Here is a 13,631-nt window from a genome sequence, read left to right as displayed (position 1 = left end):
GGGCTTACAGGCTGGAGGGGGAAGCTCCAAGATGGCAGGGAAAATGACGACATGAACAGAGGATGGACATCACCCCCTGGCCAACATCAGGTAGAAAATAGCAACAGGAGAGTGTGCCAAACACTAGCAAGGGGGAGCTGGCTATGACACCCATAAGCCTGCCCCCAACAGTATGGCCTCCAGGAGGTGTTAATTCCCAAATCTCCATCAGCTGGGAACCTAGCATTCAGAACACTTAAGTTTATGGGAGCACCTGAATCAAACCATTAACACAGTGCATTAAGGCACACCTGACCAGCGCTGTGTACGGTGACAGCTTGTTCTCTTCCCCTTACATTTTTTTAAATTATTTGTTTATTTTTTGAGGTAGGGTTCACTCTAGTCCAGACTGACCTGGAATTTACTATGTATTCTCAGAGTGGCCTCGAACTCGTGGAGATCCTCCTCTGTATCCCAAGTGCTGGGATGAAAGGTGTGTGCCACCACACCTGGCTGTTTATTTATTTATTTTTTTGGTTTTTCGAGGTGAGGTTTCACTGTAGCCCAGGCTAACCTGGAATTCACTCTGTAGTCTCAGGCTGGCCTCAAACTCATGGCGATCCTCCTTCTGCCTCCCCGGGTGCTGGGATTAACGGTGTGTGCCACCACGCCCAGCTTGGCTGTTTATTTTTTTATTGACAACTTCCATAATCATAAACAACAAGCCATGATAATCCCCCCCCCCATTTTCTCCTTCACAAGTCCTTTCTCCATCATATCCCCTCTCAGTTATTCTCTCTCTTATTTTCATGTCATCTTTTCACCTTACTTTTTTTTTTTTTTTTTTGGTTTTTTGAGGTAGGGTCTCACTCTAGCCCAGGCTGACCTGGAATTCACTATGGAGTCTCAGGGTGGCCTCGAACTCATGGCAATCCTCCTACCTCTGCCTCCCGAGTGCTGGGATTAAAGGCGTGTGCCACCATGCCCGGCTTCTTACTTTGTTTTTAATCAAGTTTTAAAGCTGAAGGAGATGGAAAGTGGAGTTCACCAGTCCTCACCTGGCTCACCAGGGGCCTCATTTTTAGCCTGTGTGGGGTGGCCTCTGCACCTGTCTTTATCACCTCCCTACCTTTGACCGTATCAGCGCTGCTTTCTGCAGAGCAGCGTGGTGCAGGTGCCTGTAGCCTCTGCTGCGGCCCATGCTCCCTTCCCAGCTGCCCTGGGGATGTCTCCTTTCAGCAGCTTGCTTGAGTAAGGTTCAAGCTGGGTAATGTGCTGTCGTTGCCTCTCTCTGCGAACCTGAGTGGCCACCACCTCTGCCCCGTGCTCTTTCCTTTCAGTCTCTGTGGAGGTGCTCTTTCAGAGTGGCGTGCTTTCTGTTTTCCTGCTGGTGTAGTTTATTGGTTTAGCCCTGGACTCCTTTCCATCCCACAGAGGCTGGGCAGGGGCAGGTGGTGCTTCCCTGGTGCTGACCAGGCCTTGTCCTTGTCTGATCCTGCTCCTCCCACCTGCAGCTTGTCTTCACTCCTCCGCTGCACCACCAGGGGCCCAAAGGTGTGATTCCTCTTGTCAGGGCCCTAGGGACCCTCTTTCAGCTCACTCTTTGTGGTCCTGAGTTGGCCACCACTTCTGACTTCAGCACCAGTCACAACTGGGCTGGGCTGCCAGCACTGGGTGCCATTTGCAGGGTCAGCACCTTAGCGCTAATGAGGCCATGTCTGCCTCCTCCAGCTCACCAAGGTAGTTGCTCCTCACGGCGCAGCCTGGCTGCTGACGTCTGTATGCCCATCAGTGATGGCACTTATGCACTCACTGCCCTTGGGGCCCCAAATCAGGCCTTCTTCATGGCGGCTTCTGTGTCCAGTCCCAGGTCCAGTCTGCTGCCCATAGATAGTCCACTTTTGCTCTGTCTACTGTTGCTTTGTGGTCCAGGTTTGCCAGCAGGACCAATGATGCAGTAGTCTGCAGTGGCCAGTGTTTCTGCCCTCCACAGCAGCATGGCTAGGCCTTTGCCTGGCCCTTAGGCCCAGTCCATAAAAAAGGCTGTTCAGAAAGGTGTGTGTGTATTTCTGGTTCCTGTCTCTCTTGTGGCACTTTCAGCCATTACACCACACTTCTCTGTTTCAGAACAGAATTCTGTGTCCCTTGCTTGGGGACTCTCACGCAGGTGTAAGTATGGGTGTCAGCCTCCTGATAGGTGCCTGGACTTCTTGCCTGGGCTGAAGCATAGCCCTTGACATCCTGTGCTCACAGCTCTGACTTTCATAGTGAAGTTTCTCTTAGGCTCATTCATCTCCATGCAAAATGCCTGACCATTGGGTAGGTGTCTGGAGAGCCTTGAGTGAAACGGGCATTGAGTGGGAAACTCGTGGAGGGTAGAGAGATGTGGAGTAACCCAGCCAGAGATGTGTTTGTCAACTGCTGCTCAGTGACATCCAGGTGCATGCCAGTCACAGGTGCACTGGCAGTCTGCATGCTGTAGTGAGGCAGCATGCTACCTTTCCGTCTTCTGTCAGAAGGGCCAGGCCTGTGGTACTGTGGCATGTGTGAAATTTTATTCATTGCAGAGTGTCAATGTGGATTTTATTTTTAAGGATGGAAAAATCGAAGCAGAAGATTTCACTAGCAGGTTATACCGAGAACTCAATTCTTCACCTCAACCTTACCTTGTGCCTTTCCTGAAGGTAACTGAAAGCTCATGAGGCAACAGTGGGTCCAGTTTGGGGGTTGTAAGGTGTTACCTAGCTGGGCAGGGACCCTCAGGTACTCTGGGATAGTATGTTGGGTTTCTTTTTACTTTTTGCTGTTTGAAGTAGGGTCTTACACTAGCTCAGGCTGACCTGGAAGTCACTGTGCAGTTTCAGGGTAGCCTCAAACTCATGGCAATACTCCTAACTCTGCCTCCCGAGTGCTGGGATAAAGGCATTTGCCACCATGCCGGCTTGGGTCTGTCCTCAGAAGGGATTTCCTCCCTTCTACCTCTCACCCCTGCCTTGTAGCTCTTCCCGACTCAAAGGTGACAAAGGGCCTGTGCTCCCTGTGGGGAGTGCACTTTCCTGAAGGACTGAAGATTGGTAGTGTCCATTCTCTTGTACTCAGCCATAGCTCTCATCTTGTTTTTCAAAAGTCTTTCAGGAAATAACAAGTTTTAAATTTCAGTTATTTACTTTTAACATCAAGTTTTACCCAGTTCTTACCAAGACCAGTTCTGTTTGGTGAGCATGGGGTGGGTTTTAGTGCCAGATGGATATTAGTACCTTACAACTACAGATGGCTTCTAGAAGGCGTATTTAGGTGCAAGACTATTGCTGAAAGTTTATGCTTTGAATTTGAATTCTTAAGAAAGGTGTGCTGGTGTTTCTGTTGTCCCTGACCACACATGTCTGTCTGTTCCCAGAGGAGCTTGCCCGCCTTGAGACAGCTGACTCCCGACTCCGCGGCCTTCATCCAACAGAGCCAGCAGCAGCAACCCCCCGCCTCGCAGGCCACCACTGCGCTCACTGCCGTGGTGCTGAGCAGCTCGGTGCAGCGCACGGCTGGGAAGACGGCCGCCTCCGTGACCAGCGCCCTCCAGCCCCCTGTTATCAGCCTCACGCAGCCCACACAGGTTGGCGTTGGCAAGCAGGCGTCTCCCGCACCGCTGGTATGAAGGCGTGAGCCTCGTATGATGCTCCCGCCAGTCCCACCATGCTGCTTAGCTAACTGGCCCGGCTCAGAGCCGTTTCTGGAAAGATGGGCTGGGGAGCTCCTTCTGGAAAGAAGTGCGGTGTTTTCTAAGTAACCAAAACAAGAGTTGCCCCCACCTTTGTATGTTATCCGTAGAATGAAGAGAGCTTGTTGGCCCACTTGCTGGCAGGCCTGTCACCTGTCATATTGGGTCCTGGTCTTGAGCCTCTGAGGTGCATGCTGTCTAGGCCAGGAGTGATGGTCCAAATGTAAGAACTTTGGGTGCTAGATCTGCAGAGGCCGGGTTGGGCTGGTCTCTTGCTCACGGAGCAGGGCTGGCTGGCTGCCTTCGGGCAGTGCTCAGGGTGGTGCCATCTGCTGGCTGTTCGGTCTGGCTCTCTCAGCTTCACGATGTCCAGGTTGGGTTCTTTCTCTAGAGGCAGGGCTTTGTGGCAAGTTGCAGGCAATATGGGGCTTATCAAACACAGAAGGGAGCTTTTTAAAAACTTTAAGAAGGGGCTGGTGGTAAGCACAGTAGTAGGGCTTTTTAATGTAGAATTTGTGAGATCTTGTGCTTGATGCCCAGCACTGCACAAAAAAAAAAAAAAAAAAAGTCAAAGAGTATTTCTACTTCTGTAAATGCAGTGTAAAGAATGAATGAGTGCAGGCTTCCTGGTCACTTGTGGCAGACTGCATAGTGGGGGTGGGGAGGGTGCTGGAGCGCCGAGGATGCTGGCTCACATGTGCACTTAGAACTTGCTTTGTCCTCACTTCCTCGGCAGTGAGGACTGCACAGGAGAGGGCCGGAGGGAAGACTGTAAGCAGGGGCTGGGCTGAATGTCCACATGGATGGGTAGGGTTCCCTTTGTTCATTGGACATGTGGAGATTTCTATATCCTTTGCCTTGACATAGTGTAAGTAGGGAACTGTGCTGTTCAGAGCCAACATGGCTGGTTGACCCAGAAGGCAGGTTATGAGGAAAGATGTGCTGGTTCTCTTTTGTTGGAAGGTTCTAGCCTCTGGCAGTTGGTTATGCCAGTGGCATCATGTGCTCCCGTCCCCTCCCATCCCCGATGTCCTCATTGCTCAAGCTGCATGTGCCCCTAACATCCCCTTTCCCATTCTGCTGGGCGGTGTCTGTGCGTAGTAGTGGCCCGTGGATTCTCTTTGAGTCTTCATTGAAGTCAGAGGTGGAAACAGGAGGCTTCTGTACTCTCAGCAGGCCAACTCAATGGAAGCCCTGGCCTGAGCTCCCAGGTTGATCTGTGTGAATCTTCACGTTTTCTTGCAGAAATGGTTCCAGTATAGGCCTCTGCCCTGATCCCTGTGTGTGTCCTGTGTCAAATGGGGTGTATCCACAAAAGTGCCTTTCCTTTAAGAGTTGGGGTCTAAACCCAAGGCTTCACACATGCTAAGCAAGCACTCTGACCCATAAGAGCTCTTTTATAAAAACTAGAAACCTTACTCCCAACCTCAGAGACTTGTGGTCAGGTTGTGTAGGTCTAAGCTATGGGGCTTTCTGGATCCCAGAGCATAGCAAGTGGTCAGTATGGCTGGCTTTTGAGCCTACTGTGTACCTATGTCACAGGACATAAGAGCTGGCAGGCCCTTAAATATGGGACTCAGCTTAGGAGTGCTTAGCCCACATGCGACTCATGGGATGAGGAGACAGGCTTTGCTGGGGCAGGGGACCAAATTAAGAGCAGGACTTGGAAATCTGCTTTTTTCCTTTTTTTTTTTCTTTTTTCTTTTTTTCTTTTTCTTTTTTCTTTTTTTTTTTTGAGGCAGAGCTCACACTAGCCTAGGCTGATCTGGAGCTCACTCTGTAGCCTAGGCTAACTTTGAACTCATGGCAATCTTCCTACCTCAGCCTCTTCCCAAGTGCTGGAATTAAAGGCTCAAAAGCCATCATACCCAGATGGAACTCTGGCCTTATACAAAACTTAGAAGATGAATAAAGCATCTGGCCTATGGACACCAGGTGGCAGTGTCACTTGAGGCCTGAGCACAGCAAACTCCGCCTCGTCCTGCTCTCCAGGACGGGGCTGGAGCCTGGCAGGGCCCAAGTGACATGCGCCCAGTGTGCTCGCTAGGCTGTGCTGTGATCTGCTCTCAGTTCTCAGCTCTCAGCTCTCCAGGTCCTCTTGAGGTCATGTGGCACACTAGTTAGGGTGGGTTCTGCCAGGTTGCTCTATGAAATGGGCTGAGGTGCATGTGTAGGGTCTCCTTCCTGGAACTTTAGGCAGGGCATGGGTGGGGGTGGGATGGGACTGAGGCTGGTGAAAGGAAGAGCTGGCTGCATGGACCGGCTTGGTGGCCCTTTCAGGGGAGGGGTGAGCTCATGCACTCTCCTGGCTGTGTCCCAGGTGATCCAGCAGCCCCCAAAGCCGGGAGCCCTGATCCGGCCCCCGCAGGTGACCTTGACGCAGACGCCCATGGTCGCGTTGCGGCAGCCTCACAACCGGATCATGCTCACCACCCCGCAGCAGATCCAGCTGAACCAGCTGCAGCCAGGTGAGGCTCCACTGCTGCCCAGGACGGGCTGGCCCGGAGCTGGCCACCGGTGGGATGCCCAAATTCCATTTTGCTGTTGTGATGAGATTCAGATCACTTTATGCCTATGACTCAATGGCTGCGTTCATGCAGTGGGCAACCATCACCCTCTGTGATGTGTCTGTCACTTTTAGTATCTTGTTTTTTTTTCTGGAGGCAGTGTCTTACTGTGTTGCCCAGGTCCTGAACTGCTGGGCTCCAGCAATCCTCCTGCCTCAGCTTCCTGAGTAGTGGGGAATATAGGTGTATACCCCTTGCCTGCTCACTGTTAGGTTTGTCAGTAATCTTTCCTCCATTTAAAAGTTTAGGGGAATACAGAAGAGTATTTGCTTGAAAGATGCAAGTTAAGACTTCAGTAACAATTTAGCATTGCTGGTCCAGAGACTTGAGCACTTCATTGTAGCTAGCTAGGAGGTGACAGTTTCTCCCTGGGGCCTGTAAAGCCAGAGCAAGTCGAGCATCTGTTGACAGCCTCTGGACTCCACTGTGTCTTTTGCTTTGCAGTCCCTGTGGTGAAACCCACCGTGTTACCTGGAGCCAAAGCCCTTTCTACCGTCTCGGCACAAGCAGCCGCTGCACAGAAAAACAAGCTCAAGGAGCCTGGGGGAGGCTCCTTTCGGTAAGGACTGAGCCCACGTGAACTTGGGGAGACCATAGAAGAGAGCGCACAGTGCTGCTCGCGCTCTCCACCTGGCTCTCAGGTCTTCCTTGATGGTTCCTAGAAGCTGGAGGCCCCGCAGTTGTTCTTACACTTGGTTGGTTCTGCCCTCACATCTTTGAGTAAAGTGTGCTTCCTGCTATGGGTAGGGCTAGGGAGGCTTGCTCCCTGCCCTCCAGGGAGGGGGAGCAGATACCTGACTTCATGTGAACACAGAGCCCTGAGGTTGAAGTCACTGAAACTCATAATGCAGATGCCATGCACTGCAACTTCTGCTTAGCACTTGGCTCATCCTCAGAACATGTGTAGCCAGCATGAGCATCCCTGTGCTGTGGGATGGACAGAGCCTGTGGAACCTTCTTTGTGGCAGTGCCATGGACTGTGCGCATGAAGTTTTGTGTCACTTCCCTGTCTGAGACTGTTCATTCTGAGAAATGTCAGACAGCTGGCTAAGGAGATGGTGGCCCTAGCAGGGCCAGAACTCAGGGGGTGTTGAGGATCAGCTTGGCAACATGGCATGTCACCTGAGTGGTGGGGAAGGAGACAAGGTTCATGCAGAGCAGAAAAGCCCAAAGGTCCAGGCACCTAGGTGCCAAGGTAGGTTGCTGTCAAGGAAGGGAGCTGGAGATTGGGGAGAAGGTAAGCCAGAATGTGTGGTAGCCTCTGGTCAGAACTGGACATGGGGACATTATGGACCTGAGGATGGAAGCAAGGGCCCCTGCCATGGTCTGTTGGAAGAGCCAGGGAGCAGTCACTCCCCGTACTTAGATATCTTTTTCTTTAATTTAATAAATTAATTTGTTTGTTTATTTGCGAGAGGAAGACCAGATAGAGAGAATGGGCATGCCAGGGCCTCCAGCCACTGCAAACAAACTCCAGAAACATGCGCCACCTTGTGCATCTGGCTATTGATGGGTACTGAGGAATAGAACTTGGGTCATTTGGCTTTGCCAGTAAGTGCCTTAACCACTAAGCTATCTCTTCAGCCACAAATCATCTTCTAAAAGCCATTTTCCAACATAAGGCCAAAGAAGGCTCCTCAGAGAAGAGGTGACTATAGGGCAGGAATAATAAGCAAAAGGCAGGATGAATGGTGGCTACCTTGTCATGTTGGATTATGGCTCTGGTTGAGGCATGACAGCCACCTGGGTTGACTTTCTCCCACAGCCCAGGGTGGGATGTGATATGTGGAGGGTCAGCATGAAGCAGGACAGGGCCATAAGCCTGGGAAGAAGTGAGCCACTGCATGACATGGAAGCCAGAAGATGGATTATGCATAGCCTCAAGATGCCTTTTCCAGTACTGCCAGTTAACCACTAGGGCGGTGACGGGCAGTAGCCAGGAGGAGTTTATCTGTGTGTTAAAAGAGGGGCAGTGTGGCTTGAGTGGAGGGAACTCTGTTAAGGGTTAGTCTGGAATGAGGGCATCCTACCAGCAGCTGGCCTGGTTCTGTGAGGAACACTAAATCGATCTGATGATGGGATGTGGACTCCTGTTGTGGGGAGCACACTCACAGGATAGTGGACATGTGGGCAAGTCTCTGTGGGACATTTTCCACATGGCACCCCATACTGGAAGTGTGGATGTCTGTTAAGGTGGAACTCAAATCAGGTCAGCAGTGTTTTCCAGTGGCTTGGTAAGCTTGGCACATCCTCCATTTCCTCTCTAAGGGTTTGTGTTGTCACAAAAGAAACAAATTCCTATTGACTTCTGCTTACAGAAGGTTCCAGGCAGCACAGAGTCCTCAAGATACAGTAGTCAGTGTTTTGGGTTTTGCTTTGTCTGGATGTCGTGTGGACCTATGGTCATGCCTCCTTCACATGGCTGTGTATGGACTTGGCCCAGCCTGACCCCACACAGCTCTTTCTTAAAAAACAGATTAATTCTCAAACAAGGTACCAAGCCACTTTCTTCAGACAGCAGGACATGGCTAGGCAGGAGCCCAGATGATCCGCTGCCCGTTTCTTACACTGGTTGCTGCTGGAGGACCCGCTGCTTGTTTCTTTGGGTTTCCCTGTCCCTTGCTTGCTGCCGCCAGATTGGAACCATCTCAGTGAGCTCCTAAGATCCCTTGTGCAGTGGAATGATCTCTTCCTCTCCTCTGCAGGGATGATGATGACATCAACGATGTTGCCTCTATGGCCGGAGTGAACCTGTCAGAAGAAAGCGCGAGAATATTGGCCACAAATTCCGAGCTGGTGGGGACACTGACGCGATCCTGTAAAGATGACACCTTCCTCCTCCCCGCACCTTTGCAGAGGAGGATACTGGAAATAGGTATGTTCACACCAAATGATGGTGCTAGGACTTCCAGCATGGCCCTTGTGTGGCACCTCACTGCACATGTGGGCTGCAGATGAGCGTGCCTTGTGCCTCATCCTGAGCCCACTTATATGGTGGCTCCACTGGTGGGTGGTGACAGTTCTCAGGTAGTGGAGGTGTGGGGTAATGACCGTTTTCTTCCCACTGGCCTGCCTGAGCTGCCCCTTGATTGCAAAAGCAGTAACTGGTGGGTAAGGGAAGATGTCAGAGGGGAGGGAAGAAGGCTGTGACTAAAGCATTCTGTGCCTGGCCTGCAGGTAAAAAGCATGGCATCACGGAGCTGCACCCAGATGTCGTGAGCTACGTGTCCCACGCCACACAGCAAAGGCTACAGAATCTTGTAGAAAAAATATCTGAAACGGCTCAGCAAAAAAACTTCTCTTACAAGGTAATGGGGCCATTTTCCTGTGGAGAATGTCTATTGTCAGTTCCCCCTCTGGGTTTGTCTGAAAGCTGTCCATTCCTGGGTAGAGGCTGTGGTACCCCATGTACCCATGTGCTCCTTGAACCTGTTCCTAGTCACAAATGGTGCTCTGCAGACCTGGGTTGGACAAAGAGGGTTAGAGGCCTGCAGGGGACTCTTCAAGGGATTGTGCCTTGGAAGAACCTGCCACCTAGAAAATTATGGAATCTTCCACCTTTATTTGATCCAGGTGTCCTTCACCTGCAAATCCAGGGTGGCTGTGGCCCTGTATTAATGAAGTGCATTGTCAAGGAAAAATATGCCTTGCTCTTCAGCAGTTGACAGGTGGCTACTTGAAGTACTTCAAGTAGCCACCATGATCAGCAGTCTCTACTCCCTCTACCAGTGATTCTGCCTCCAGAGTAGCATTTAGAGCAAACACCCCACATGTACTTCTGTGTATGAGGCGGGGATGGGGGTGGGGATAGAGTGTCATACAAGCCTGAAGGCCTGGGAGGAGTCGAGACCATCTGAATATGATTTCCTAGCACACTCATGAACAGCTGGGCATGGCCATACATGCCTATAACCCCATCTTATGGGGAGCAGAGACCAGAGAATCTCTGGGGCTCACAAAACTGTCAGCTCTGGGTTCAGAGGTACTCCATCTTAAGGAATAATGTGGATAAGCAATGGAAACATTTAACATCTTCTTCTGTCATCCTCTCATGTATGCATAGGGCATATACATCTGCACACACATGTCTATATATGTCATTCATGCACCACACTATGCATGTACATGTAAAGTCAAATTAGTTCTGTGTTAAAAGAGAAGACTTAAATGTTACTTGAATACTGTCAGTATACAAAGCAGAAATCTCCTTGAGGCCCCTGGTGATCTGTGTAAGTCTCCTGCTACTTTGTGAGTGTGTGACATGTGCAGTGGACTATCAGGGGGCTGTGTCTGCTGTTGGTGGGTAGCTGTGGGCAGGATGTGAGGTTCTGGCAGGCAAGCCTTTGCTTACTTGCTGAGTTCCCAAATTTGTGACAGACAGTGTTTTTACTTTTTTGTAGGATGATGACAGATATGAGCAGGCAAGTGATGTCCGGGCTCAGCTCAGATTCTTCGAACAGCTTGATCAGATTGAGAAGCAGAGGAAGGATGAGCAGGAGAGGGAGATCTTGATGCGTGCAGCAAAGGTGAGTGCAGTGTTGCTCCTGGGCCTCCCCCCCCCCCCAATGACTCCCTAGATGGCAAGGGCTCTGCGAGACGAAAAGCATGCTTCAGGCTCACCCAGAACAACATGCAACAGCAGCCCAAGAGCACTCGATCCCTTCACCTCGGTTCCCCAGCTCTTGCCTGTGGAAATGCACTGTGGAGGGAGCGCTGGTGTGCTCACGCCATTCTCAGTCAGCATACTCGCCAGATGCAGGGGAGACTTTACTACCACCATGAAGCTTTCTGTGCAGTGGGAGAGGTGGGCTTTGGTGATGGCTTCAGGCCCTGTCCTGAATCCCCCCCCCCCCACCCTCAGGCCACATCATATCAGAGGCATTGTGACATACTGATAGCCTTATGCCAAAGATTGTGTCTTAACATATTACAGTAGTATTGGTTTTCTTAAAAATAATGGCAATCCCCTCATGACATGCAGTCTGAATTTTTCTTTTGGATATAAGTGTTTAGAAGAGTGCTTTCTCTCATAGGGACCTGATGCTGTTGTCGAATGACTGCAGTAGTGTTTGTTAAATAATCAATGCGTAGGCCACGTCTCATGTTCCTCTTTTCTTCAAAACTAGTCTCGGTCCAGACAAGAAGACCCGGAGCAGTTACGGTTGAAGCAGAAAGCGAAGGAGGTGAGCTTCCGGTCGTGGGTCGTCACACCCAGCACGACAGAGCACGGCTGAGACCCCGGCGGCTCTCAGTGTGGGTGTTCATGTTGCTACTTAAATGTCAGGTCTGACCAGCACGCACACAGGCATTACTTGTGTGCTTCCCTACCATGCCTCCCTCCCTCTCCCATCCCCCTCTGCTGCGTGTGCCTTTTGTTTGTTCTGTTTGTTTTTTCAAAGTAGGGTCGTCTTCTAGCCCAGACTGACCTGGATTTCACTATATTATATGATTCACCTCGAACTCACAGCCATTCTCCTACCTCTGCATCCCAAGTGATGGGATTAAAGGCGTGTACCACCGCCATACCCAGCCTTTTTTTTTTTTTTTCAATTTTTTTGAAAGGCAAGGTCTCACTCTAACCCAGAATGACATGAACTCACTCTGTAACTCAGAGGGACCTTGAATTCAGTGATCCATCCTCCTATCTTAGTCTCCCAAGTGATAGGAATAAAGGCATGAGCCACCATGTCCAATTTTTTTTTTTTTTTTTTGGGGGGGGGTAGGTTCTAGCTCTAGCCCAGGCTGATCAGGAATTCACTATGTAGTCTCAGACTGCCCTCAAACTCACAGCAATCCTCTCAGTTCTTCCTCCTAAGTGCTGGGATTAAAGGCGTGCACCACCACTCTGGGTTGGGGTGGGAAGTAGACGTGCCAGGACCTCTAGCCACTGCAGACAACCTCCAGATGCAAGTGCCTTAACCACTGAGCTATTTCTCCAGCCCAGGTTTTTTTTTTTGAGCCATAGTCTCTTGTAACTTAGGCTGGCCTCAAACTTCATCTAGTTCAGATTGGCCTTGAGGGCTGGAGAGATGGCTTAGTGGTAAAGATGCGTGCCTGCAAAGTGAAAGGACCCAGATTTGATTCCCCGGGACCCACATAAGCTACACACACAAGGTGGCGCATGTGTCTGGACTTCATTTGCAATGGCTGGAGGTCCTGGCATACCCATTCATTCTTATTCTCATTTTCTCTCTCTCTCTGCTGTGCTTGTTCATTCCCTCTTTCTCTCTCAAATAAATAAATAATAAATTAACTCACTCTGCCTGCCTCAAATAAATAAAAATAAAATAGAAAAAAAGGTTGGCCTTGGATTTCTGATCCTCCTTCCTCTCAGCTTCTGAGTGTTGGGGTTATAGGCGTGGGCTACTGTGCCCAGTTTGTGAGTAGGGTTTATTTTTTATTTTTTATTTATTTATTTTTTTGTTTTTCAAGGTAGGGTCTCACTCTAGCCCAGGCTGACCTGGAATTCACTATGGAGTCTCAGGGTGGCCTCAAACTCATGGTGATTCTCCTACCTCTGCCTCCTGAGTGCTGGGATTAAAGGCATGCGCCACCATGCCTGGCTATGTGAGTAGGTTTTTGCCTCACTTGGTCTCGTTTTCTGAGTTTTTAAGATTTATTAATTTAATTTATTTATTTGAGAGAGGGAAAGAGATAGAAAGATAGAAAGATTGGGCATACCAGGGCCTTCAGCCACTGAGGATGAACTCCAGACACAAGTGCCACTTTGTGCATCTGGCTTACGTGGGTCCTAGGGAGTTGAATCTGGGTTCTTTGGCTTTGCAGGCAAGTGTCTTAACTGCTAAGCCATCTCTCCAGCCCATTTTCCCGTTTTCTGAGTGTTTTAAGATGAGCTTCTGTTGCTTTTTAAAATTTAGTTTTTCTGGTTACAGAACACTTAGTTAACAGTAAAGAAATAGTAATTTAGAGTATTCTAAAAATCCCTTAGGACTTTTGTATTGATTTGTAGTAAAGATGTGTGAGAAATGGTAGTCTTTGTTTTCTTTTCAACCCAAAGATGCAACAGCAGGAGCTGGCACAGATGCGACAACGTGATGCCAACCTCACTGCACTAGCTGCGATCGGGCCCAGGAAAAAGAGGAAAGTGGACTGTGCTGGACCAGGATCGGGAGCAGAGGTACAGCATCCCGCAGGGGTGGAGGTCTGGAAGGGACCAGGAGAATGGGCCCTTTAGAACTCCCTTCCTCAGGTTGACAGGAGGATGCATGCCTTCCTTGGCTGCCCTTTGCAGTGCCTCGCCTTCGCTGGAGTATTCAGTTTGCATTTGCAACTTGACTCAAACCTATTTATTTGTGGGTATCATGTGAGCTACAGGCTCTTGTGTAAGAGTGTGCTCACCCTGGCTTGCTGAT

The 13,631-nt window shown here is 50.1% G+C and overlaps 1 protein-coding gene across 1 annotated transcript in view; it reads left to right on the top strand.

Annotated features, from left to right (window-relative positions):
- The window catches only part of Taf4 (TATA-box binding protein associated factor 4), an 81,331-nt gene that overhangs the window by 40,313 nt on the left and 27,387 nt on the right, over window positions 1-13,631 (top strand). Inside the window, exons 6-14 of the mRNA XM_012951428.2 lie at window positions 2,574-2,663; window positions 3,377-3,622; window positions 6,012-6,159; window positions 6,703-6,817; window positions 8,964-9,133; window positions 9,436-9,566; window positions 10,659-10,784; window positions 11,385-11,441; window positions 13,277-13,396. Of these exons, the coding sequence (XP_012806882.2) occupies window positions 2,574-2,663; window positions 3,377-3,622; window positions 6,012-6,159; window positions 6,703-6,817; window positions 8,964-9,133; window positions 9,436-9,566; window positions 10,659-10,784; window positions 11,385-11,441; window positions 13,277-13,396 (1,203 nt within the window). The remainder of the gene's footprint in view (window positions 1-2,573; window positions 2,664-3,376; window positions 3,623-6,011; window positions 6,160-6,702; window positions 6,818-8,963; window positions 9,134-9,435; window positions 9,567-10,658; window positions 10,785-11,384; window positions 11,442-13,276; window positions 13,397-13,631) is intronic.

Source organism: Jaculus jaculus, chromosome 8 (genome assembly GCF_020740685.1).
Source record: "Jaculus jaculus isolate mJacJac1 chromosome 8, mJacJac1.mat.Y.cur, whole genome shotgun sequence".
Classification (NCBI taxonomy): Eukaryota; Metazoa; Chordata; class Mammalia; order Rodentia; family Dipodidae; genus Jaculus; species Jaculus jaculus.
This window is presented reverse-complemented; position numbering and strand designations above follow the sequence as displayed.